At 39.8% G+C, this 27,907-nt stretch overlaps 2 protein-coding genes across 2 annotated transcripts in view; one reads left to right on the top strand and one right to left on the bottom strand.

Annotated features, from left to right (window-relative positions):
• LOC121272162 (apoptosis-stimulating of p53 protein 2-like) overlaps positions 1–12,824 on the top strand; it is a 98,762-nt gene extending 85,938 nt beyond the window's left edge. Inside the window, exons 16-18 of the mRNA XM_041178672.1 lie at positions 942–1,108; positions 5,946–6,145; positions 6,699–12,824. Coding sequence (XP_041034606.1) covers positions 942–1,108; positions 5,946–6,145; positions 6,699–6,740 — 409 coding nt within the window. The 3' untranslated portion in view covers positions 6,741–12,824. The remainder of the gene's footprint in view (positions 1–941; positions 1,109–5,945; positions 6,146–6,698) is intronic.
• A 431-nt stretch (positions 12,825–13,255) lies between these two features.
• The window catches only part of LOC121272175 (calpain-2 catalytic subunit-like), an 81,294-nt gene continuing 66,642 nt past the window's right edge, over positions 13,256–27,907 (bottom strand). Inside the window, exons 15-21 of the mRNA XM_041178681.1 lie at positions 26,901–26,958; positions 25,365–25,429; positions 23,130–23,198; positions 21,313–21,391; positions 17,421–17,537; positions 15,493–15,551; positions 13,256–13,868 (exon numbers count right to left, since the gene is read on the bottom strand). Coding sequence (XP_041034615.1) covers positions 13,845–13,868; positions 15,493–15,551; positions 17,421–17,537; positions 21,313–21,391; positions 23,130–23,198; positions 25,365–25,429; positions 26,901–26,958 — 471 coding nt within the window. The 3' untranslated portion in view covers positions 13,256–13,844. The remainder of the gene's footprint in view (positions 13,869–15,492; positions 15,552–17,420; positions 17,538–21,312; positions 21,392–23,129; positions 23,199–25,364; positions 25,430–26,900; positions 26,959–27,907) is intronic.

Raw genomic sequence — 27,907 nt, 5'->3', positions numbered from 1 at the left:
CAAGCCAGGACAAAATTAATTGGCATTTGGTAAAGTATGGGTTGTCAGTGAAAGCCAGCACAGCTTTGTTAAAGGCAAATCATGTTTGACTAACTTGATAGAGTTCTTTGAAGTAACAGCGGGTTGATCAGAGTAGTGTGGTTGACGTGATGCATATGGGCTTTTAAAACAGGTTTTGAAAGTGCCATATTAGATTTGTTAGCAAATTAAACCCTGGGATTAAAGATCCAGTAGCACCATGATATAAAATTGGCGAAGGGACAGAAAGCATTGGGTAGTGGTGTACTGATGTGTTTCAGACTGGAGGGAAGTATAAAATATTGTTTCCCAGGGGTTGGTATTGGGACCACTGTTCTTTTTGATATATCTTGAAAGACCTGATCTTGGGTATACAGGGTCTGATTTCAAAGTTTGCAGACACCACAATACTTAAGTGGAGAGACTGGAGAAACTGGGATTGTCCTCCTTAGAGCAGAGAAGGTCAAGAGGAGATTTGATAGGTTCAAAATCATGAATGGCTTTGATGCAATTGGCAAAAGATCCAGAGGTGACCTGAGGAAACATATTTTTGCAAAGCAGGTTATGACCTGGATTCCATTGCAGAGTGGTGGAAGTAGATTTAATCGTAACATTCAAAAAGAAATTAGAAAACATTTTTTACAGGGCTATGGGGACAAAAGCAAGAGAGTGAGATTAATTGGATAGCACTACCAAAGAGCTAGTGCAGACACAATGGGCCCTCTGTGCTGTATGATTATATGATTCTGTGATCAGGAGTAATTGGTTGTGTGTCACCTGATAGTTATCATGAACATAACTGAAAGACCTTCTCTTATCTTAATACCCTTTAAGTTGGAGCAAAAGCATGTGAAGAAAAGTGTGAATCTTTAAACACCTTTTTATTAACTAAATATCACCAGCATTTTGTTTTCCTTTTTTAGGACTCCTTTGCATTGTGCAGCATCCTGTAATAATGTGCAAGTTTGCAAGTTCCTAGTTGAATCTGGGGCAGCAGTGTTTGCGACAACCTACAGTGACCTGCAGACTGCTGCTGATAAATGCGAGGAGATGGAGGAGGGCTATATCCAGTGTTCACAATTTCTGTATGGTACGTGCTATGGTATTTGGTGGAATATTACTTGCACATGGCATTAAACTACCAATGCCCTGAAATGCTGTTTTAGTGTTTGTATAAATAATATTTGATGCAGTGTTTCTTAGCATTTTGTAGTCATACAGACTGAAATGTGAAAACCAGGACTCATACGTGACTTAAATGTAAGCATTAAGAATGTATCAATTCCACTTTGTTGTCATTACGCAAAGTCATTGACGGGTCTGCTGTACTTTAGAAAAGTGCATACAGTCTCAAAATGGTGATACCTGTACAATCTCCAGTAAGGTATCCATATCTCTTGTAATCACCACTCTGTTAGTGTGAGGCTGAACCAGATGGTGTGTGACCACATTGGTGGCTTGCTCTACTCAGTCCATGTCTTATCCAACACTAAAATTGCCTATTTCTACCTCTAATGTTGGCTGCCTTTTGCCTTTACTTCACTCTTACAAAAGCCGTTCTCCATGGTTTAGTTGCTTTTAAAATGACTTCACTAGTTTCCCAAGCTCCATTCTTCACCATCTCCAATTCCATTCAAATCTTTCATGCAAATTTTCTACCTAAAATATTGAATACAGAATCCTTATCCTATTTACAAGTACCACCATGATCTTCTCCTTTATATCTTGTATCTCTCCATCCATTCCAGGCTTTGATTTTCTGTGCATCCCACACCCTTCATTGGTGACACCTTTTAGCTGTTCTGGCTCAGCTACCTGCCCGTCCTTCCCATAGCACCTCCACATTTTACACTCCATTGTTCTTAACCAATCATTTGACCACAATTTCAGTCAGCTATTCTAACTGTTCTGCTTCTGCTTGGCGTTTGTTTTCCCATTGTTGAGCACCTTGAGTACATTCCCTAGGCCAAAGATGTTATATCAGTGCAAATTATTCTTTCATTTCCCACTTTAACGTATATTAACTGTATTTTTGACTGAAAAAGGAGCATTGCCACGGTTCATTATAATTCAGGAAACTAATGAGCATTGTACAAGAACACTTTGGATTGTCTGATCTATCTGTCTATTGGCTGACAAGAGTTTCCTCGAAATCATCCATTTTTCAGGCACAAAATGGACATTTCATGATGGGTGAGGTACACTCTCATTACATGCCAGAAGTGTGCCTGAATGCATTTGGCACATTGCGTTCAGGAAAATGTTTTTCAACATATGATTTAACTGTTAGTCCTGAAAAGGACCATAGGTAGCCATCGCCAAAATGAGAAGCTTTTTGAAACAAAAACACTTAACTCCTGCTGCTGACCAGAAGGGCGTCAGGGGCCCACACTGCTGCTACTGGCACATGCACAATTGCTCCTGATGCCTTTTCAATCAGCAGCAGCAGTTTGGATCAACCAAATAGAAATACTAATGTAGCTTCACATTGCATTGGAACTCACAATGTAAGCATTTCCCGTGGGAATTCCAATGTTGCAATTCAGTATGTACATGTGTGTATGTTGCCAGAAAGACCACCAAGTGACATTATAATTGGAGTTCTACTGTAGCATTTCAATCTAGCTCTGTAGCACACAGGAAAATATAATTTGCTGGCAACAATTTTATCACAGTTCCCTATCTGTGATGGGATTGCAATCTCGATGAGATCATGAGTGCTGTCCCTTAAGCTAGATTCAGCGTGTTAAGACTTTGTGCATGGAGTTTCTACACAGCCCAAGTAGCTCATTTGGTAGATAACTGTTAATTCCAAGGTCATCATTTTGAGTCCCAGATGGGATAATGATTTTTTTTCAAACAGTGTGGTTACAACATTTTATTGATTTTTTTCCTTAAATATTTCAATCAGTTATCCACATTGGAAGTTGAGAATCTTATTTACTGAAATGTCCTGATTATATATCGGCTTCATTTACTGAATCGGCACAGCATGTTTTACAGAGGGAATAGTCGCTAAATGTTAGGTGGACTAGATTCAAGAATTTGCAATTGGTAAAGGACTGCACAAACCTTAAGAAAAAGATCAGTGACTTAAACTTTATTGTTAGTCTGTGTCAAGCCAACTTGTTTTAATGCACACAACTGGCACTCTGATACTGAGGCCTGGTTTTTCGCTCCCGGGTCGGGTGCGCATAGTCAGGACTTTCCCCGGCTCTGCAAACCCGACTTGGGTAAAGAGGCCCAGATGGTCAGGAGGCGGTGTGCAGGCTGGATTAGAAGTCAGGTCTTGTCGCCTCTGGAACAAGTGCGGCGGTTACCGGGTATGGAGGCGGACTGGCTGAAAGGCCTGTCTCGGTGCCCTGACACTTTGTTTTATTCATCTTTTGAATAACATCAACAAAAAAAAGCACTCATTCCTTTCACTCCCATACACTCCTTATGCCACCTCATGCCACACTCCCTTGTCCCCTCACACCCTCCATGCAACTCTATGTCCCTTTATAGACCCTACGCCAACTTATTGCCAACTCATGCCAACCCATATTCCTCCAACCAGCTCCCTTTGCCCTTACTGCCTCCATGCCAACTCACCTAGTGTCCATCCTGGTCAAACCCTAGGAGCCATGCTGACACAAAGTTATGGGTCTTTTGACGTCACTATTTAAAAAAAACACTCTGATTCCTTCAACCAATCTCCTATGAAACAAATATTTCTATTCTGTAACTACTTGGAGCAGTCACTCAAATTGTTTACTTAACATTATCATAGTGGGGTGTCTGTTAAGCTATAAAATCAGTCATGCAGCACAGATCCTATGGTGCTAGCCTTCAGGCTTAAGTCAACAGAGTGAAACAGCAAGCACTTTTTTTAAAACTCCACATTTTTAAAAATATAAATCTCAGCAGAGTTAAATCCCTTGACAGCTTTGAGAATTTCAGAGTTTTGACAGTTCGTCGACAGCTTTGACAATTCCAGTGAATTTATGCACATCATGTCTACTTTTAACAATCCCAAAGGGTGCCATACTTCTCCCAAAGGGTGCCTTACTTCTCCCAAAGGTGTCCTGGGACTGGATCCAAAGGGGTACCCTGGCTATCCATAGAAGTCCACAAGATTCAGAACTGCTCCTACCAGGGCTGAACTGCAGACCTCAGGTTTCAGACACCACCTCACCAAATCACGCATGAGCAGAGGCAGCTAGTAATTTCTGTGGGCAGCTGCCTCCGTGAACCACAGATGCACAATTTAGAATGTGACCCCATTCCACCCAGCACTGTGAAAATCGAAGAGGCTGAGGTCAGGGGTGAGACTTCTAGACTCGGCAGCTGGCATTTTTGCGCAGACGGAGAGTCACTTGTTGCAGAGGTTCATTGCCCAAGTGTTGCAGCACAATAAATGTGGAACTGGAAGGAGCATGAACGCTCCTACAGGCTACACCTGAGTGCCAAAAGCAGTTAGGGGCCCCTGCCTTTCCTCTTCTTCTGATTGCCTCCCTCCCCTCTCCTAATACCTAACCTAGGGGCTACTGCCAGTGATGCAGCAGCCTAAAATTGAAATTTAACCAGGAAGTTGCCTGGGAACAACAAGCAGAGTGTGAGCTCGCCAGTCTCATGTAATTGTGGCCCAATATCAGGTGTAACTCAGGCCTGCCTATACTGAAACAGCAATTGTTCCCTGTCCATGTGCCAGTAACTTTTTCATTTCTTGTCCTATCCCATAACACTAGAAGCAGATACAGTGTATTCTGATTTTGTCTTGACTGTATGTTGGCTGTCTGCATTTTGGAAGCCTCATTATTTAATTCCAATAATCCAGCAAAACTGTTTGGCAATGGACTTAATCTGTGAATTGTTTTCCCTTAGGGTATCCAGTTGAAATCCACACACAACATAAACCTATGAAATAAAAACAAAAAAATTGCGGATGCTGGAAATCAAAACAAAAACAGAATTACCTGGAAAAACTCAGCAGGTCTGGCAGCATCGGCAGAGAAGAAAAGAGTTGACATTTCGAGTCCTCAGTTCTGTGGAAGGGTCATGAGGACTCGAAACGTCAATTCTTTTCTTCTCTGCCGATGCTGCCAGACCTGCTGAGTTTTTCCGGGTAATTCTATTTTTGTTATAAACCTATGAAGTATTGCTGAAAAAAGAGACATGTCTAAGCTTTTTGTCTTGCACTTATCAGGACATCTCACAAGAATACCAATATAAGGGGAAAACAACAATTTATACTGTATGTGAAGAGAGTGCTGCTGATTGGTTGGCAAGTGGCGTTGACATGGAGAATAGACCAGTTAACTGCCAAGCATTGTTTGAAATTTAAACCAGGCAGCTTGACCCTAATTTGTCAAGGCATTGCCCTGAGGAATGATTCAATGAATGACTGTCAATTACTTTGTTTAGCTGAAATTGGCACGATGTGTGTACTTGTTCTTTCTGTCGGCAAGGAACAGGACCCCTGTTTATTAATATATGTAGCTTCCAGTACAAGCAAATGTGCCACACTTTGAGCCTGATTGACAATCTTAAAATTGGTTGTCAGCTTAATTCTTAGCACACTGAGGATTATTTAGCAAATGTTGTCCAATTGCGGAATCACATCTGATGTTGGACACTGTTCTGAGTTTTGCAAGCACAGGCTAGTTGGGTACGGTCTGTACCCTGTCCATTGCGAACTGGGACGTGCTGTTTGATACGATCCACCAGTCTTTGGGATATATGGCCTACATACCTAGCATCACACCGGCACTGAAAAAAAGCTTGGACATGCCCCTTTCTTCAGCGATACTCAAACCCTATACTACCAAATGACCATTTGTAAACCTGTGAAGTGTTTCCTGTCAAATTAATCCCACAAGATGGCTTGGACTAATTTCAGGTAGAGATGGGAAACTGCTGAAATGGATGTTTGCTTCTTCTTTCAGGTGTGCAGGAGAAAATGGGTATAATGAACAGAGGGGTGGTATATGCCCTGTGGGATTACGAATCTCAAGCTGAGGATGAGTTATCGTTTAAGGAAGGTGATTGTATGTCAATCATCCGACGAGAAGATGAGGCTGAGATTGAGTGGTGGTGGGCACGGCTAAACGATGGGGAAGGATATGTACCACGCAACTTACTTGGGGTAGGTTTCTTGCGAGAATAATGACCAGTTGTATTTTGTGGTATTGCTAATTTACTAATGAAATGGTTAGGAAGAAACAAAATATCTTATGAGAAATAGAGGTAGCTGTGGACATCAGTGGTTTCTATTTAAAAAAAACCTATTGTGCAGAATATATAATTGCTCCCTACTTTTATTTTCTGAGAAAGTGAATTCCGCCCCCCACCCCCCAATGCACTTGAGTATTAATTAGCTGTGGGTGACCTGAAGATGTACGTACCAAAACTGGGATTGAAATTAAGCTTGTGAAAGTACTTTTTCCTTTAGTTTTCTTTCTTTATCCTTCCTGAAGCCACTGGCACTTGCTGATCATTGTTCCATGAGCCTCCAAAATCAACCCAGGGACATGGGCCAGCTATGACGTTTCCAATGCTGCTGTGTGGAGTTAAAACTGTTCTATATGGCTCAGTACCACATTAGGCAATATACAATTAGGGGAACTCTCTGAAAGTTGACCTTTAATTATCATAGCCTTCTGCAATCCAAAGCTCTCAATTTGCTCTCTACTTTACAGCTTTATCCAAGGATTAAACCAAGACAGCGAAGTCTGGCATAAAGTACTTATGTGAAAACACTACAGATAAAGACTATAAACCTTTATACATTTTTGAAGGTAGCTGTACCAATTCAAATCCAACAGAATGTCTGCAATAAAATAGTGGTCTCCAAGCTTAAATGAAGGAAAATTCAATGGACACAATGAATGCTTCTGTAATGAAGTGAGTGATTTTTGTTGTTCAGTGTTAATGATCACCTAACACAAATGGTGAACTGAAGGTTTTTTGACAATGGACTGTTTATTTCAGTGCATTTTAAAGGACTTATTGATGTAGATTTAGAACCTATTAAGGGCCTTAACATAGATAAAAGCACAGATGGTTTGGCACAAAATCCGCTGGCTTCTTTTGTTTCCCCTCTTCCGCTTTTTGTTTAAGCACAGTATTTGTATTACAATTGTTATCTTTGGAAGGGTGCTAAACTATACCCAGGAACTAAAAACAAAAAACTGCGGATGCTGGAAATCCAAAACAAAAACAGAATTACCTGGAAAAACTCAGCTGAGTTTTTCCAGGTAATTCTGTTTTTGTTATGCCCAGGAACTGTTAGGCCATTTGATGGTATGAATAAAGCTCAGTTTTACGATGAACCTTTTGAAGAGACTGAAATGAGATGCTCAGTCAGCAAAGAATTGGACCCTTGCATTAAAAGTTCCATGTAGGACAATAGAAAGTTGAAGCATTAATGCCCTTGGCTTAGTTTGTAACTATTTCTAGTAACTAAACGACAATGATTTTCATCTGGGCATCTTTCTCTTTCTCTTGTAACTATTGTATTGCACATTCCAAAACATGGATCCAAAGTTTTGGAAGTTAGGTATAGTTGAACTATGTCAATGCTTATTTTTTTTAACACTTTCACTAACTTAATCTGACACAAGTTAAACATAGCAGTATTTTTGAGGATGACACTACAATTTATCTTCTTTAAACCTGTTTGTGTCACAGACTATATTAAATCTGCTTCCTGTAATGAAGAATTTAATTTCTAATTTGATTTCTACATATTAATTTGTATTTGACTATGATGAGCGCAGCCAGTAGTATTTTGAACTTTTCAGGAAACCCAATGAGTTGTTGAAAGGGTTAAAATGAAATGTAGCCTTTTGAAATATGCTTTGTAATAATTTGCAGTCCAAAGTATTTATGTTGTAATCCGACATTTAGTTTTAAATTCATTTTACTTCAGTTTTCCTTTTTGTCACTGAAAAATATTTAGCTGCCAATTTAGCACAGTAAAACTAAAGCATCCTGTATATTAATACATTTAAGAATTATTCCTAAGCATTTGGCAGTTTTTATTTAATATTGAGCGTTTATTTCTCCTCATAGCCTATGAAAAGTTTGTGAAGAAAATATTCATGCCATTATGGTTCAAATGGCTTTTGTTTCCCTGTTTTCGGAGTTCTGGGTTGTTAGCTATTTAACTCTGTTTCTATAAGACTTATTAAACATTGCACAAAAAGTGTTTGTGATTTGAGTTGGAAATTGCCCCATACCTCTGTGTTTGCTGTAGACTCCTCACACATTGATTAGTTTACCACTTTCCATCTTTCTTGCCTAATGATAAATAATAATTAAAATTATTCAGGTATAAATCTCCAGTTTTTAACCATGTTGGTTGTTGTGTCAACTAGGAGGTTGAGTGCTGTTAGCTGTGGATGAATAAAAGCTCCAGGTTTTGCAGCTCAGATTTTTCTTGCACCATTAAAAATAAAAAGCATCATTTTGTATTTTCCATTTCAAAATACAAAGGTGAAGTACTGTCTTGTAATGGAAACAATATGTGAAAACAGCAGAAAATAACATTTTTTCATAGTAATTGTACTGCCGGGTACAATGTGTGTCAAAATAAATGGTAGAAAATTCTCATCTTAAAAAAAGGATACCTCAAATATCTAAACCTTGATGTAGTTTACATAGGAACAGGAGTATGCATTCAGTCCCTCAAGCCTATTGCTGTATATGTCATTCAGTTAGACCATGGTTGATTTGTATCTCAACTCCATTTACCCACTTTGGTTCCATATCCATTCATACCTCTACCTATCAAAAATCCATGAATCTCAGTTTCAAAATGTTCAACTGACCTAGCCTCAAAAGCCTTTTGTGGGAAAGTTGCAGATTTCCATCAGTGTGTGAGGGAGCCCTTCCTGCACCACCCCTGAATGGACTAACTCTAATTTTAAGGTTATGTCCTTTGTTCTGGGTTCCCTTTGCAAACGTTTCTATCTATCAAATCGTTTAATTCTAAACACCTTGATCAGATCACCCCTTAATCATCCTACATTTAAGAAATAAAGCCTAGTCAATGCAATCTGCCCTCATAATTTAATCCTTTCCTGAGTTGCGCTGTCCAGAAAGGAATGTTGTACTTGAGATTTGGTCTAACTAGAACCTTATGTATACACTGCAGTATAACTTCAACCCTTTTGATTTTCAGCCCCCTTGTGATAAAGTATCATATTCCATTAGACATATAATTTTTTTCTGTACCTGTCCACTTTAATATTTTTAGCAATTCCAAGATTTGAATCTGGTGGTCTCAGTATTTCCACTTTGATAGACTTCTCTGGCTAAAGGTTGCTGGTTTGGAACTACCCATCTGCAAGGATATTTTTAGTGGGCTGGACAGTTATGAAATATATTGGCCATTTAGGTGGGTGCTATTAAACTATTGAGAAGTTGAGCACATATTATGGATAAGTGATAGCTGACATTTGTTAACTTTGTGCTGTTTGCAAGATGTGTCTACAGAACAGAAAATATTATTTAATAGCTGTAATCTTGAGGGTAGAAGTTAGCCTAGGCCCATTTGTGGATCCAGTATGCCCCTTAATCAAGAGGTCCAAGGATTGAAAGGAAATTGGCCTTCAGGCCTCAGCTGAATAGTTGTGTGAGCTGCTGATGCTGGTTGCACCTTCACAGGAACTCACCTGATGGAGCGAAACATTATTGTACTGCCTCCTTTGCTGGCAGTAACCCTCAGGTAAGACCTGGGAGGAAAGAAGGAGCAGTCAATGAGCTGGGTGTGACGAAGGGATAACAACTGTGTCGTTGGGGAAAGCACTCCAGCTCATTTTGGCTCCACAGGAAAGATTTTATTTAATTTTTCTTAAACTTACTTTTAGTTGGCTGCCTGCAGAATCCTGAGCATGTTATATCCAATACCTAACCCATTCATTAAGAATTAATTTTGAAATGTGGTTCTTCTAAACACATTAGGCCCTTACATTAACATGTTTTCAAGGGGCTAGGGCTGTCTAAAATAAGGGAAGGACCAATGCCTACACAAATTGGACTTAGACTAAATTGATATGTTTTGTGCCTTTTTTATGCCAAAAGATAGGAATAACTTGTACCAATTTCTACCCTTTAATGTTTGAAATAGATGCAGGATTTTTTGATTGGATTTTGCCATCCTTGCAAGTAGTATGTGTAGCACTTGCATTACACTCACTTCCTGATCCTTTAAAAAAAAACATGTCTAACACTGATAATGATTAGCTGTAACAACAACAACTTATATAGCGCCTTTAACATGATAAAATGTCCCAAGGTGCTTCACAGGAGCATTATAAAACAAAATATGACGCTGGGCTACTTAACGAAATATCAACCCACACCTTCTGGTCTCCAGTTTGTCGAAGACCGACCTTATGACCCAAAATGCATGTCAGCACCCAGTAGAAGCACCGACGTGCTGACCTACGTGAGAATTACCCAGGAAGTTTGAAGTTCTAATGGGCAGTTCCCCAGGGCCCTCTGTCTCTGAGTTAGAGTCAGAGACTTTGGACATACTCAAGAAATGTTAGGCAGGAAAATCCTGGTCTAACTCCTTGGTAGCTACAGAACTGACCCCCTTCTGACCTACTACCTTACTCACTCACTTCACCCACCTATCCACTGTGCGAATTCACTCAATTCATCCGCTCACCCATTCCCTAACATTCACACTGAACGTTTAAACTTTCTTTATGGCAGCTAGAGCCATAAAAAGAAGGCTGGCTTGTCCCCTGTCCCCCCCATGCGACAATGGGACTGTGTGCTCTGCATTCCTAAAGACGCCACCAGAAATGCGGAGCACTGTCAGGGCATTGGAAAGTTCGAGAGGAGTGGCAATCCAATGATGATTGCCACTTCATGGAAGATCCAGGCCATTAAGTCAGATGACCAAAACAAACCTCTTTAGTCAGAGGTCAGGTTTAAGGAGCATCTTTAAGGAAGAAAGCAAGGTGAAGAAACAGAGTTGTAGTAAAGCTTAGAGCGCAGGCAACTGACACATAGCCACCCACGGTGCAGCAATTAAAATAGGGAATACTCAAGAGGCCAGAATTAGTTATTTTGGTACTCAGTTAATAGAATAAATTTTATGAAATTGATTTTTTTGCTCCTTTAGGGAAAAACAAAGATTTGTTTTCCATTTTCACACCACAATCTTTTACCATTGCCAGTATGCAGTTCTAGAGCACATTTATATAATTGAAGTTACAGTAGTATAATTGTGCATTTTTAAATGTTCCATATGGAAAGAAATCTGCTGAGGTGAACAGGAATACATATTGTAAAGCCTGGAACTGAAATTTATCTCAAAAATGTATTCATTTTGAAGAATTTTGAAGCCTTGTTCGTTTGTGGATTTGTTTTTAAAAAGTGTTGTACCCTGAAGGGTTGTTCTTGACCAATGACCACTACCAAAGCCTGATTATAACTCATTCTACCATGTAATTCTATGGCCACTGTTATGAGGTAAATAGAACTTCAATGACCTTTCATACAATACACATTTATTTTGGAACTTGAAATCATTAATGTTTGGCTATCAACATATTTTTATATCCTTTTAAATATTGACTCTAACTATAGTAACATTTCAGCATCAGAATTAAAATAGAAAAACAATCTTTATTGTATTCCAAGAATATAGTGAGTTGAACATTTGGTTTTGTACACTTCTCTAGCTTCATTTTGTAATGTTTAGTAGAAATGTACAGAAAAAATTATTTTTGCATATGTGTGAATTGAAAAGGGGCTGTATATTTTGAAGGCTGAATTTCTTTCCATGTCATGGTTAAAGTACACTGGCTTAGTGTGTTCTTTTTTGCTGTATCGTTTGAGCAAAGGTGTGCAGTACTTGAGGCACTGAGACACCTTGTATGTGTAAACTGACAACTTCAACCCTTAAGTTATGGTAGATGGTGCTTCTTTGATACTGTCACTACGTTTTGCTAATTTTGTTTTAAAGGAGAAGGTGGCATGTTGTTTTCAAAGTTGAGTCCTTGCCTTTTCTGTGCTTGACTTGAATTTACACAAAACCTTGCTTCTGCATGTGACAAAGAAAAGGTGCACCTGATTGAGTGTTTGAATTGTTCATAGTGTAAGAAATATTTTTCTTGTATGTTTGAGACAGAAAAATTTTCCATTCCATGGGAGGTCTTTCTGTCCGCAAGTCTTCTCACCTTCCCGCAGAATCTTAAAAGCGAGCTCATGCTTTACCCATAGTGATGGCTCTTCAGCAAAGAAGAAGCAGCTTGATTACACTTCCATGACACACTCTGTACTAATAAGACTCAGCTCTACAAAAGAGTTTAGATTTATCTGAAGAGAAATATGGCACCTTCCATAAAGAAAACAAGTATGGATAACTTTTAACTAATTATCTTCTCCTTTTAAACAACATTACAGACTCCATTGGGAAAATGGGGTTAGTGATAAGACTTTATGGCAATATATGGTAGTAGTTCTTTTGTTTGTGTATAATGTAATTTCAAATACTGCAATTTGCAAATGTGTTTCCCATCAATAGCATTGCTCCTTTCATACAGACAACAGTGTCACATATCACTTCATTAAACACTGTTGATGTAGAATGTGTGCATCTCACAGCAATTGGTATCTTTTACTATATGTATTTATTTGTATTTTGGTGTTTCTGCTATAAAATGTTTAAAAATACCTCATAGTAGTCAATGAGGGTTTAAAAGAAAGCTAGTAACATCAAGTTACAATTCTGTATCCAATTACTAACCATTTTACTGAATTGTACAACTTTAGTTATCTGGTATTAAAATCTTTAAACCCCAGCAATGAATACAAAGTGTGTTTTTATTTCCTTTTTCAAGATAAACTGATGCTACTGGCTGCATTAAATAGTTCATTTAAAATGACTAAGATGAAGTTGTAAAAGATGCTATAAGGAGGCAAAAATTCCCTGTGGGCATCCTGCTCAGTTGGCCATTACAATGCCATTGGGTTCTTTTTTGGACCCCAATTAGTCAGGCACATATCTCATTCATAAATGAACTCTGTTGTAAAGGTGGAGGGTGTCATGCCTGCCTTGTTTTTGTCGGAATGGATTAATATTTCCCTTTGGCAAGTTACATAAGGAAAATTGACAACTAAGTAAATTTTGTTGGTGGAGATTCAGCATAATTACACCTCAATTGGTATCTATGGGGATGGACAGCATATTAATAATAAGTTCCATAAAAAGACAAAAGAAATAAACCATGCCAAAGTTACCCACATTGTTTAATTTCCAGATACGTATTAAGCAACCAAAACCATCCAGCATCCTTGTCAATTATATAAAATAAATGTACTATTTAACTGAGAAATTAAACAGTTTTAGGCACCATTCTTTGAGCAACATTACATCTACTAATTTTAGCCACAGAACAGAAATCAAACAATTCTCATTTAAAGCTCACTAGTTTGAATATTATATTTTCATTTTAAAATATGACATGTCATCTCAAATCACAATCCTGATTCTCTATCTGGACATGGACGGTTTTAAAAGACACAATTTTAATAAAAAATGGGGACTTAGCAATGCAAACCAGTGCACTATATATAGATTAAAATATCTTTTAGGAACAGAAGTTCTGATTGGTAGTTATTTAACCACCCAAATTATTCATCAAAGCACAGGACAGCAATACACTAAAGGAAAACAAACAAACCTATTCCCTCACTCCATATGCATTCATGATACCTAACAAGCTAAATTAGTTCCCATTTTTCCTTTATAGCATGAAAGATGTTTGGGGAAAGCATCTGTTGATTGACCAAGGTCTGGCTTCTTGCAGCTGAGCATCACTTCAGTTTAGCATCAAATTCAACCACTGTTAAGAGAAAAATCAGACAATTATAAATGAATTTCAGACTACACAAACTAGGGAGACCATATGTTTGAGCCAAAAGAACTCCAAGAGCTCTTAACTTTCATTTTAATGTGTACTTAACATTCTAAATAAGTAACCACCTTAGAGCAAGGTTTTAAACCCCTTCCCCAATTCAGCACATTTGACAAATTGAAATGAAAATTTATGCCCAATTTCTGTGGTCATTTCATTGGCATAACAATCTAAAAGCAGACAGATAATGAGAAAGAAAAGTTGAGACAAAATTATTAGGATGTGTCAATTGGAGGCAAAGTTTCAAGAAGATAAAGCAAAAGGAATTAAGGCATCAGCTTGTTTATGCAGTTGAGAGAGAGAGAGAGAGAAAAAAAAATTCCACGAGCTCATGTTGAAGATTGTGCTGCATGAAGTTGCTACAAGGATGGTTGCCCTCAGTGCTACTCCACAGGAGCATCCTCAAAGATTAGCAATGCACATGAAGCCAAGCTTCATGCCACAACTGCCCATTACTTTCACTGCATCTGCAAGCCCTCTGCTGCATGATAGTTCTAGGTATCCATACAGTATGCACATAGCTGTGTGGACTAATTATCTGGCTCAGACAACTTTCCATGTTCATTGTCAAGGAGGTGTGTAAAGATTTGTAGATGGTTAGCTGAATCCACCCAAGATGTCATCAATCAGATTACATGGGTTCTTTTATGTGGGTGGGGATAGAGTTGAACCTCCTTACGTGCTTTTTATTGCCAATACACTAGATATCATGACTGATGTTTATACAAGGATATTAGAATTAGTCAAACATTCACACACATATACATCAAAGTTGATCTGTTCTAGCTTTCTTTGGGAAGATGGACCTCTAAAAGCATTATTCATTTACGAGAGAGAGAGACATGTTTCTTCTCTGCAGATATGGATGTGGTGACTGGGTACAAAGCATCTTGAAGGCAATCTGATCTGGATAGCATCTTTTTTGGTTTCCTCATCTACACAGTCAATGGAGGAAATTGAGAAATCTAAGGTTCTCAGTCATAATGGGGATTGGTTGGAGGGTGGGGCACAGTTGAGAAATGGGGAAAAAAACTGTTGAAAACCAATGTCCTTTTTAATAGATGTTTATTGCCATCTATCAACATAGGATGCTCAACCTGCATGTCAATACTGTGGAAGCTGGTGTGCAAACCTGACATGGCCCCAGATGCAAATTGGAATGAAGCATCCCAAGATTGCAGGATTTGTAGGTGGCAGTATATTCAAAACAGATTTGCAGCAGCAGCTAGAGGACATGAAACCATTTTTAATTTGATTCTGGAGCTGCCATCCATCTGATCCCTCCACCCTTGTTGCTTCAGTGAGCACCCAAAAAGCAGCAGGAAGCTGTGTGGTTGTCTTCCTACAGTATTCAAAATGGCCTGATGCAAGATTTTTGATGAGGCTCGTGTTGTTGCCAGTGTGCATCCCACTGCCACCTATGCCTCCCCAAGAATTTTAGAGCTGAAATACTGAACCCGTTCATTCTCATTGCATCTGTCGGGAAACACGGAATATATGTTAAAGAATAGTTAGAATATGTATAGCTTCTCTTGCAGCAACAAATACATACCTGAAATAGATCCAGCTCTGCATATCCCTCACCATCCTGATCTAATTGTTTGAATATTCCTGAAAAAGCAAGAACAAGAATAAGGATGTTTCAAACCCAAATCTCGTTTCTTATTTCTATCACTGAGGGTTGGACATCTTTTTGCATTTTTTGAAACAGTTGGATGTTTCAGTATCTTTTTAGAGAAGAGGTAATTCTGCAAAGTTGTAACTGAACACAGTAGCAAAATGACACGAATTCTTCAATAAATACATTTGAAATGGAACCTTCACCAATATTTCTATGTAAATTTAAGAAATTACATGAGGGCTGCACACTTGTACCAACTGAAAGAAATACAGAGGGTAACAATCTCAAACAGTTGGCACCTGATGTGAACCATATTACATGACCACTCCCTGTATTAGTAGGTATAGCGATCGCAGCTCTGCAACTTCTAAAGGCAGTGTGCACAAACTGACTTGCTCCTTACCCCCCCCACCCCCCCCAAAAATAAGGACCATGGGACAAATGAGTGCCGAAAGGTGAGACTGAAATTACCATCTCTACCCGCATTATCTTGTGCACACTTAAATGCCCCCTCCCAATGGGAAATTGGCTGCTTGTTCAATTGTAGGCAAAGACTTCTGGTGCCCTAAATTGTGGGCGGTGTGTTTCTGGCATGTCACAAGAAACATGCTCAGAACAGTAGAAAACATAAATGAGTTCATCTTGCATTATCAGTGAGGCCAACTCACTTGTCTGTAACGCAGGCAGTGTTTGAACACCACTAGCGTGGGCCATATTATCTGCTCCACTGCATCACCAATCAAATTGAGAGGAATTTACTTTGTGGGTGCACTGATGAGAGAAGTGTCCAATCCAAGGCACAAGCATAGAGCTGTACTGAAAGCCACATGGGCAGGTGGTATTGCGTTGTAGGCCAGACACTTGGCAGCCATATCTCCCAACCTTGCAGACCCACTGGGCAGAATTTTAGACCCCTGTTGTGTTGGGGGCGGGACCGTAAAATCCCACTGGCGTAAAATTGTGCCCACTGTCTATTAATCACAATAGTGGATCAACTAATGGTTCAAAATGTACTTTTAAAATCATTTTATGTAGTTAATTACTGGAACCATGAATTGAGGGCATAGTATAACAAGATGGTAAGTGGGATTGAGACATATTAAAGTTATATGCCGAAACTTCAACTTCAGCAGGGACATAAAACAGACTATATTTGATTGGCTACCCATTCTACATTGTGCCAGATCTGCCTTTCCATTGACATTTTGTGCTTAACCAACTTTATTAATTTTCTATAAGTTCTCAAGTTCCCAAATTAAATTCAACCAATTTCTATTGGACAAGCCCAAATGAGCCAAGATTCAAGAAGCTGGGGAGGGCTAAATACCTTCGACAGGGCCAGAATTAGGGCCGAATCCAGGGTTACCTCCCTGTTTAGACTCTGGCTAGGGAGTAGACCTTCTTGATGTGGCACATCCAGAAGAAGAGACCAAGTATATATTGCTGATGAATGATGTTTGGGGTGTGCCTTAAGGAGTTTGTGCTACTTTTTGAATTCCATCCAATATGCTGTCAGCCCGAGTTGCCCTCTCCAACGATGATCATTAACATGTTAAAAATTTATCCGTCACTATTTTTCAGCCATCACCAACCTCCATTCTGCCCTCGAGTGTGATGGTGCCACTCTGATTTTCCTATTGATGTTGGGACAAACACCTCCAATACACCCTTAGAGGCAAGAGCCACTTAACCTCAGTATTCAAGTGATCTATCCCTGTGATTTGTCAGAAGCTGCATGTCAATCTCCAGGGATGAAAGTTCCACCCTGCTATATTTTTCGCCAGTGGAACGGGGGTCCCAAAATGCTTATTGAGTTTGGGACTTTAATGTAACACAATCCATTTTGAATATTAACTTACTGAACATGGTTTCCAGACGGATCAAAGAGCCAACAAAGTTATCAAAATCAATGAGAAGGTTAGCATCTGCGTAACGGGCAGCAAGGATCTGAAACAACGCACTGTTCAGAGTGAAACCTGGGGAGATAAACAAAAGTATATATAAATACAATTGCTAATTTTATTAGCAACCCATTGTGTGTGTGCACATTTTTCTTACCTTTGTACAATTATGAATGCATCAAAGTTGTTAAGGCATGCAGACATTGTTTTGGCAAGGTTTGGAATTGGACTATTGTTATGACCAGGTGAGGAGGAGTGAACTGGCTTCCCTCCATTTAGCCTCCTCAGTTGGTCACAACAAAGATTTTAAAATTTTTTCCTGTGGATGCCTTTTTCAAATCCAAGTGTTTTTTTTTTACTATCCATGCAGTGAACAATAAGGTGCCCATCAAGGTGGCATTTTTAAGTCAAAGAACGAACAAGTTTATCTGGCACTAAACATGAGAAGAAATAATAAAAGACGCAGCATCACATACACAGGTATCAGAAGTAAGGAAAGTTAGAGTCCAAATAAAAATTAAGAAAATACAGTTATAAGTTTTTGAGGCGTAGATTATTAAACATTGCAGCTGATTTAAGTTATCTGGTTCCTTGGAGCAGGTAGAGGTAGAAGATGATACAAGATCTCAATTCATTGGTAGGTCTTGGGTACACTGATATCTTCAACCGGGTGCTGCGCTTATTCCCAGGAGGTGGGGAAAGAGAGTGCAAGACACACACATACACAAACATATACACACACAATCTTTACTGTTCCTTCAGGTTCCTCTGCCTGGCAAACCCAGTTCTTAAAAGTCCCGCTCGCTGTCTATTCCAAAGGAATTTGATTACCATGTCTGCTGTAGTCATTGTTGTAGAACAAGTAATCATGTTTTAATGTTTCATCTCAGAAACTTTTGACATTTCAAGATAGTAGAAACCAACAGCAGATGGGGTTCTTTCTATCCTCCACAGCTGGCTAGCAGTTCCCCATTGTTGTTAGTTACTTTTTGAAGTGGGCCTTGACACCCCCTAGCATGACATTCCATGAGCAATTATGTCAGGGCATGTGTGCAATGCAATCCATATAATAGTTTAGTGATCAATTTCCATTTTCAGACATCAGGTGACTTGTGGCAGCCACCTTTAGTCAATGCTTTATCTTGTCTTTTTAAAGAAAGACCTCTTTTAAACAGTTCAGTATGTTTTTGGTTAGCTGGTAAAGGCTGATCACTCAGTCACAATTTCCCATTGTCGTGACACTATGGGAAGGTAGCATGAATAGGATCTGTAAGAGTTGATCTTGTAAAAGAAAGATTTGGAGATGGTAGCATTTGTAGAAAAAGTACATTTTGTTTTTATTTATTCTTTCAGAGTGTGGGTGTTGCTGGCTAAGCCAGCATTTTCTTGCCCATCCCTAACTGCCCTTGAAAAGGCGATGGTTAGCTGCCACCTTGAACTGTTGAAGGCCATGTGGTGTAGGTATACCCACAGTGCTGTTAGGAAGGGAGTTCTAGGATTTTGACCCAGCAACAATGAAGGAACAGTGATATAGTTCCATGTCAGGATGGTGTGTAGCCTGAAGGGGAACTTGCAGGTGGTGTTCCCATGAATCTTCTCCCCTTGTCCTTTGATAAGCAGGTTCAGAAGGTGCTGTCGAAGGAGTCTTGGCAAGTTGCTGCTCTGCATCTTGTAGGTAGTACACACAGCTGCCACAATGTGTCAATGGTAGAAGAGGGAGTGAATGCTGAAAGTGGTGGATAGGTGCTAATCAAATGGGCTGGTTTGTCTTGGATGGTGTCAAGCTTCCTGCTTATCTAGACAAGTGGAGAGTATTCCATCACGCTCCTGACTTGAACTTCATTAGATAGTGGACAGGCTTTGGGGAGTCAGCAGGTGAGTTACTCACCACAGAATTCCTAGCCTCTGACCTACTTTTGCAGCCTTTGTATTTATACAGCTGGTCCAGTTCAATTTCTGGTCAATGGTAACCGCCAGGATGTTGATGGTGAGGGATTCAGCAATGGTAATGGCGTTGAATGTCAAGGGGTGATGGGTAGATTCTCTTTTGTTGGAGATGGTCATTGCCTGGCACAAATGTTACTTGCCACTTGTTAGCCCAAGCCTGAATGTTATCCAGGTCTTGCTGAAGATGGACACATACTACTTTATCAGAGGAGTCGTGAATGGTGCTGAACATTGTGCAGTCACCAGTGAACATCTCCAATTCCGACCTTACGATGGAGGCACTTATGAAGCAGCTGAAGATGGTTGGTCCTAGGACACTACCCAGAGGAACTCCAGCTGCAATGTCCTGGGACTGAGATGACTGACCTCCAACAACAACCATATTCCTTTATGCTACATATGACTCCAATCAGTGGAGAGATGTCCCCCTGATTCCCTCTGACTTCCAGTTTTACAAGAGCTCCTTGATGCCACACTCAAATGTGGCCTTGCTGTCAAGGCCAGTCACTCTCACCTCACCTTGAGTTCAGCTCTTTTGTCCATATCTGGACTAAGACTGTAATGAGGTCAGGAGCTGAGTAGCCTTGACGGAACCCAAACTGAGCATCCGTGAGCAGGTAAATAAATATAAAATTGAGAGTTGTTACAGGCTCATGAAGTTGAATGGGCTACTCCTGTTCCTATGTTCTTCCTCCAAGAAACAAATGCACAAGGGCATTCCCAATGGGAAACCCATTATACACACTTTAGAGGGGGACAGATGGGGAAAGAAAAATGGCATTGTCACTGAGGGTAATGGTGTAAGGTCGCAAAGGAAAGTTCCAATATAGATCAGCTTTCTGTGAATCCTTTTACATAGCTGCTAAACACTTTAAATTAACCACCTTTTCCTCTGCAAAGTTGCATACCCATTTTATATCTGTGTACATAAAAAATAGGTCATTCAGTCCCTCAAGCCAACACCACAATTCAATCAGATCTTGTCTAATATTAGGTCGATTACACTTTCCCACTTTATCCTCAAATCCCTTCATTTCATTTTCATCAGATTTAATTCAAAAATCTGCCAATCTTGAACCAGAATATACTCAATGACTGAGCATCCACAGCTCTCTGGGGTAAAGAATACCAAGTGAATTAAGCAAAGACATTTCTCCACCTCTCTCCTAAATGGCTGATCCATTATTCTGAGACTGTGACCTCTAGTTCTGGACTCCCCAGCTGGAGAAACACCTCAGCAGCTACCCTGAAAAACCCTTTAAGTAATTTACATACTTCAATTAGATTACCGTTCATTCTCCTAAATTCTAGAGGATATAGGCTTAGTCAATTCAATCGTTCCTCATAGGAAAATCTCCTCATCCCAGAAGTCAGTCTAGTGAACCTTCATTGCACTCCCTCGAAGACAGGTGTATCCTTCTTTAGTGGGGTGACCTTAGCTAGGTAGTATTAAACAAGACAATAAAGATGGAAAATGGGATGCATGATATCACAATATCATTACCACCTCCTTTTAAGAAATCCCCATCCCCACCTACACCATTTTTGGGTGGGTACTTCTGTTGTTAGCCAAATTATTATGGTGGAACATTAAATACCGATCCAGTCAACCAAATCCCTCCCCAAATTCTGCTCCTGTCGGTAGGAACGTCACCTAAAAATAGGGCAGCAAAAGGAAAAGGTAGGCTAGGACTAGTTAGGAAATGTCTGAAAGTGATAGTAATAAAGCAGGTTGATGAGACAAGAAGGATAATCTTTTTGGGTCTAAAAACCTTTTCTTTTGGTTTCTGCAATGTCTTGTGTTCTTAAATAAGCTAAGTATACATTGAATCAATAACTAACTTTCCAAATCCAGTTTGGTGTGGTATTATTGGCTGGGCCAGATGAATCCTTCAAATATTACCTGCTGCTTCAAGTGCCACTCGCATTTCATGTGAACTCATGGTACCAGAATTATCAGCATCCATCTTCTTGAAGATGTTCTACATGGAGGAAAAGAAAAAGATTTAAGGAATTCTAAATCTTGAAAAAAAATTCTCTGGATTTCCTACTCTAAATCAGAAGGGCTAAAGAATAACAGTTAAAATTATGGTAGGAGATGCACCAGGTTGGGTAGGCAGGCCAGGTAAAAGCTACAGTTCATATGCAACATGATAACTTTCATAAAACAGTACTTTCTCATTAAAACTTAACTTTCAATCAATTGGAAAAACCTGCTCTCTCCCATGGATGTCGTAAGCTCTACACACACCTCTCAGTCAAAATTGCTGGTTTACAGATTTGATAGGCTTCTTTAAATGTCATTCCATGTGGCCAGCAGGGGGTGCACATATCACACTTTTAACAATTCTTTACAAAAGTTAACTATGTCTTGGAGTTGATTTTCATATAGAGCATTAATTGGACAGACAGCAGCTATGTATACAGTCTCCCATTCCGATGGAGTCAGTGCGGTGTCCTGGTTGGGCCTCATTTAAATTAAAACCAAAATACTGCGGATGCTGGAAATCTAGACAAAAACAAAAGTACCTGGAAAAACTCAGCAGGTCTGACAGCATCTGTGGAGAGGAATACAGTTGACGTTTCGAGTCCGTAAGACTGTTCATCAGAACTAAGGAAATAGAGAAATGAGGTGAAAATATAAGCTGGTGGGGGGGGGGGGGGGGGGGGGGGGGGGGGAGACAGGAAGAGCTGGATAGGGGGCCGGTGATAGGTGGAGGCAAAGGAGATTGCCAAAGATGTCATAGACAAAAGGATGAAGGGATGTTGACGGTAGTGATATTATCTAAAGAATGTGCTAATGGGGACATTAAGGGTAGCAAGCAGGACAAGCTAATGGCAGATGGCCCTAGTAGGGATGGGTTGGGGGGGGGGGGATGTTGAAATGGGCTCAAAGGTGGAGCTAAAACACTAGATCAAAATTAATTTAAAAATAGGTGGGAAGAGAAAAATATATTTTTTAAAATGATAAATTATTGGAAAAAGGGGGATCAGCCATTTCAACACCCCACCCTGCTCTCATGCCCACGTCTGTCCTTGGCCTGCTGCAATGTTCCAATGAAGCTCAAAGCAAACTGGAGGAACAGCATCTCCTCTTCCGACTAGGCACTTTACAGCCTTCCAGACTTGATATTGAGTTCAACAATTTCAGATCATGAACTCTCTCCTCCATCCACACCCCCTTTCCGATCCCTTTTCCAATAATTTATAATTTAAAGAAAAAATTCTTCTTTTCCCACCAATTTTAAATTTATTTTGATCTATTGTGTTATCTCCACCTTTGAGCCCATTTCGATCCCTTCCCCCCACCCCACCCCTACTAGGGCCATCCGCCATTAGCTTGTCCTGCTTGCTATCCTTAATGTCCCCATTAGCACATTCCTTAGATAATATCACCGCTGTCAACACCCCTTTGTCCTTTTGTCTATGACAATCTCTTCTTTGCCTCCACCTATCACTGGCCCCCTATCCAGCTCTACCTGTCCCATGCCCCTTTACCAGCTTATATTTCACCTTATTTCTCTATTTTCTTAGTTCTGATGAACAGTCATACGGACTTGAAATGTCAACTGTATTCCTCTCCGCAGATGCTGTCGGACTCATTTAAATTAATCCGATGACATGCCCATGCAAAACACACTCCTTAAAAGGCAGCTTGTCGATCTGAGAACAGGAAATCTGGCGGGGGGCTGACTTCAATCAGAAAACATTTACACTTACCAGTAACTTCTGTAATTTGTTCCAAAATACCTTGAATTCCACTAGTCCAATTTTTCCAGATCGATCCTTCTGTTTTACAATTCTCATTCAGGAAAACTACATAGAAATATGTCATTGATAGAATATGTGCCCCAAACATGTTGCTTCACCAGCACATGACAATGATAGGACATGGTTTCTCTTGCAGTCATTTCACAACCTCTACCTGGTCATCTGGCAGAGGTAGCAGGCGAACAGAAGGCATTTCCCCAAGGAAGTAAGTGAGGTTAAAAAAAAACCTGAAACCATATACTGCTCTTAAACACTATTTAACAGCTGATTCAAAGACAAAGGGTGGAACCAACAAATCCAGGGAACCCTGGATGTCGAAGGACATGCAGGATTGGATAAAGAAAAAAAGGGAGGCTTATGGCAGATACCAAGGGCTCAAAACAGTGGAAGCCCTAGTGGAATATAGAATGTGTAGGGGGGAAACTTTAAGTAAATTAGGAGAGCAAAAAGGGGGCATAAAAAAAACATTAGCAGGTAAAATAAAGGAAAATCCAAAGTTATTTTACAAGTACATTAAGAGTAATAGGATAACTGGGGAAAGAATAGGGCCCATTAAGGACCATAGTGGTAATTTGTGTGTGGAGCCAGAAGAAGTAGGTAGAGTTCTAAATGAATACTTTGTGTCGGTGTTCACAAGTGAGAGGGACGATGTGGGTATGGAAATCAGGCAGAAGGACTGTGATATAATTAAAGAAATTAGCATAGAAAGGAAGGTGGTTCTAAGTGGTCTGACAGGCTTAAAAGTAGATAAACCTCCAGGCCCAGGTGCAATGTATCACAGGCTATTGAGTGAGGCAAGGGAAGAGATAGCAGGGGCGCTGGCAATAATTTTCAATACCTCTCTGGCCACAGAAGATGTGCCAGAGGACTGGAGGACAGCCAATGTGGTACCGTTATTCAAGAAGGGAGGAAGGGATAAAGCAGGGAATTACAGGCCAGTCAGTCTAACCTCAGTGGTGGGGGAACTATTGGAAATAATTCTGAGGGACAGAATTAATCTACATTTGGAGAGGCAGGGATTAATCAAGGACAGTGGGCATTGTTTTGTTAAGGGAAGGTCATGTCTGACCAATTTGATTGAATTTTTCGAAGATGTGGCCAGGTATGTAAATGAGGGCAATGCAATTGACATAGTCTACTTGGATTTCAGCAAGGCTTTTGATAAGGTCCCGCATGGGAGACTGATAACGAAGGTAAGAGCTCACGGGATCCAAGGTAATTTGGCAAATTGGATCCGGAATTGGCTGAGTGGCAGGAAGCAGAGGGTGATATTCGAGGGTTGTTTTTATGACTGGATGCCTGTGTCCAGTGGGGTTCCACAGGGATCGGTGTTGGGTCCCTTGCTATTTGTGGTATATATAAATGATTTAAACTTGAACGTAGGAGGGTTGATCAGTAAGTTCGAGGGTGACACGAAAATTGGTGGGGTGGTAAATAGTGAGGAGGATAGTCTTAGCTTATAGAGGATATAGACGGGCTGGTCAGATGGGCTGCTCAGTGGCAAATGGAATTTAATCGAGATAAGTGTGGGGTGATGCACTTGGGCAGGACAAACAAACTTGATGAATGGTGGGACCCTGGGAAATACCGAGGATCTGAGGGACCTTGGTATGCATATCCACTGGTCCCTTAATGTAGTGGGACAGGTAGATAAGGTGGTTAAGAAAGCATATGGGATACTTGTCTTTATTAGCCAAGGCATAAAATATAAGAGCAGGGAGGTTATGCTCGAACTGTATAAAACACTGATTAAGCCACTGAGTACTGCGTGCAGTTCTGGAATCTGCATTATAGGGAGGATGTGATTGCACCAGAGAGTGTGCAGAGGAGATTTACCAGGATGTTGCCTGGGCTGGAGAGTTTTTGTTATGGAGAGAGATTTGATAGTCTGGGGTTATTTTCCCTGGAACAGAGGAGATTATGGGGGGACATGATTGAGGTGTATAAAATTATGAAGGGCATAAATAGGGTAAGATAGGAAGGAACTTTTCCCCTTGGCAGAGGGATCAATAACCTGGATACAGCTCACCTGATTGGCAAGAGGGTATTAATAAATTTGACATTCAAATCATTTTATAACTGAAATATTTCATATCTGATAGGGCAAAAATTAAACTTCAGATTTTATTTCATCTAGAGAAAGTAGGAAGAGAGAAACACCACACAGGGTTATTAAAAGGATACATCAAATAGACTGATTATATTTCGACAGGTTTCCAAACTAAAACCATCAGTTTGAATGTCATTACCTAAACAGAAAACAGTACATATTATTTACAGAATGAAGCAATGAAAATATAATTTAAGTCAATATTTATACAATAGTATTAATAAGGGAACACAATTTTTCCATGCAGGAGGCTTCAGAGGCCATATCTTTCAATGTAATGAAGTTTGCGATAATATTTATAGTTCTATGCAATCTGTCAAACCCAGAAGGCCTAAAGTGCTAGCCAACTCTGGTTTCTTTGATGATGGTTTTCAGCAGAGGGCGTTGAAATCCAGGGAATATCTGGTGCATTTATATCTTTATCAAATCCATTATGGAATTGTTTTAATCACCTGTGTTCTGGGACCAAGAATGTTAACTCAATTGCACCAATCCAAAAGAAATCCAGAGGAAAAAGTAGAACTTGGTGCTCTATGTATGCGGGAAATTTTCTTTCATTCCAATCAGCTGAAAAGGAAGTTAAATTCACTGGCTTTACCTAGCTGATGCAACTCTCCAGTGTCAAAAAACCTTTTCAATAACAAAAATACCTGGAAAAACTCAGCAGGTCTGGCAGCATCTGCGGAGAGGAACACAGTTAACGTTTCGAGTCCGTGTGACTCTTCAACAGAACTAAGTAAAAATAGAAGAGAGGTGAAATATAAGCTGGTTTAAAGGGGGTGGGACAAGTAGAGCTGGATAGAGGGCCAGTGATAGGTGGAGATAGCCAAAAGATGTCATAGACAAAAGGACAAAGAGGTGTTGAAGGTGGTGATATTATCTAAGGAATGTGCTAATTAAGGGTAGAAAGCAGGACAAGCAAGGTACAGATAGCCCTAGTTGTCCTGCTTTCTACCCTTAATTAGCACATTCCTTAGATAATATCACCACCTTCAACACCTCTTTGTCCTTTTGTCTATGACATCTTTTGGCTATCTCCACCTATCACTGGCCCTCTATCCAGCTCTACTTGTCCCACCCACCGCCCCCCCACAAACCAGCTTATATTTCACCTCTCTTCTATTTTTCCTTAGTTCTGTTGAAGAGTCATACGGACTCAAAACGTTAACTGTGTTCCTCTCCGCAGATGCTGCCAGACCTGCTGAGTTTTTCCAGGTATTTTTGTTTTGGATTTCCAGCATCCGCCGTTTTTTGCTTTTATCAAAAAACCTTTTGTCCTCTACAAGTACTGATCAGATAGGGATCTTGGCTATTTTACACAATGCCCAACCTAGAGGCATATCTAACATCCCATTACCATCCCACCTGAGGCCAGCTAACTAAACTCAGATTAAGGACCGAACCTAAGATTCTTAATCTGCGTGGTTCATCAATGATGTCACGGGGAATCAAGGTGAGCATTCTACTGTGTTGCACCACCATGGGAGTTCCATTTAAAAAGGACCAGATTCCTTTATTCATCCAAGTGAAAATTATATCAGGTAGTTAACAACTTGATCTGAGCACCAGTACAGTCAGTCACCAGTGTAAATTTATAAAATATTACTTACGGTTAGATACAATTTTGTTCAGTATCCTCTGCAGCTCAAAGGCAGAAATCTCTGCATCCTGGATTTGAAAGTGCAAAAAAAGATTTTTGGCATATCCATATCCCTCCCTGGAAACCAGCCCAAACTCAAATAAGTCAGGAGGTGCCAAGATAATTTTTCTCTCAAAGTGAAAGGAAAATATTTGGGGTGATTTTCTTTGTTTTTTTTTTCAATTGTCCAATTTGTTTTTAATTAATGTTATGGTCTCTGCCCCATTAATCTCTTGTTTCTAGTTCTAATATATACCTTTTTATAAAAACCTTTTTATAAAAACATTTTAATATTCCCTTTGTTCTTCTCGTGATAAATTTTAATCCATATAATCTTGTTACCAATTAGTTAACTAGCAGAAAATTTACCATATCAGAGAATACTATTACCCTATAATTCCTGACTGATCTTTTTCCTCTTTCTTGAACAGAGATGTAACATTTTGCCAATAATGCCTTGATAGATCAGTCTACCTGCCTGATTTGAATTAAAAAGCTTAGCAGTTAACTGTTCCCAGGTGCATTCCCCATGGCAATGCCTCTACCAGCAGAGTTTTTTTTTGCCAATCAGCACCCTCTCCTCATATTAGTATTATTGTTGTTCCCTTTAGATTTAAAATCTGTCCTGGTGTGTGCAAGACAAAAAGCTTCAACAACATGTCTCTTTTTTCAGCATCCTCTAATTCTTTGGCACAGTTTCTGTTTCTGAATTTTTTGGAGAAAAACATCCGAGTCTAGTGGCTTTTTAATATTAAAACAGTTAAAGGATTAGATATTAATGTTTAACAGTAGTCGTGGTCCTTTGACAACCTCCTCAGGCTGATATGAAATACTTAAGCATTTCTGCTGTTCCCTTTCTCTGAAATGCAAGATGCCCTCCCTTATCTCTAAGGGACAATTCTCCTTCTTTGACTATTCTATAGCCCTCGCCTTTTTCATTTACATCGAAATGTTTTTGCTGTTTATCTATACATTTTA

Source organism: Carcharodon carcharias, chromosome 2 (genome assembly GCF_017639515.1).
Source record: "Carcharodon carcharias isolate sCarCar2 chromosome 2, sCarCar2.pri, whole genome shotgun sequence".
In the NCBI taxonomy this organism is placed as follows: Eukaryota; Metazoa; Chordata; class Chondrichthyes; order Lamniformes; family Lamnidae; genus Carcharodon; species Carcharodon carcharias.
This window is presented reverse-complemented; position numbering and strand designations above follow the sequence as displayed.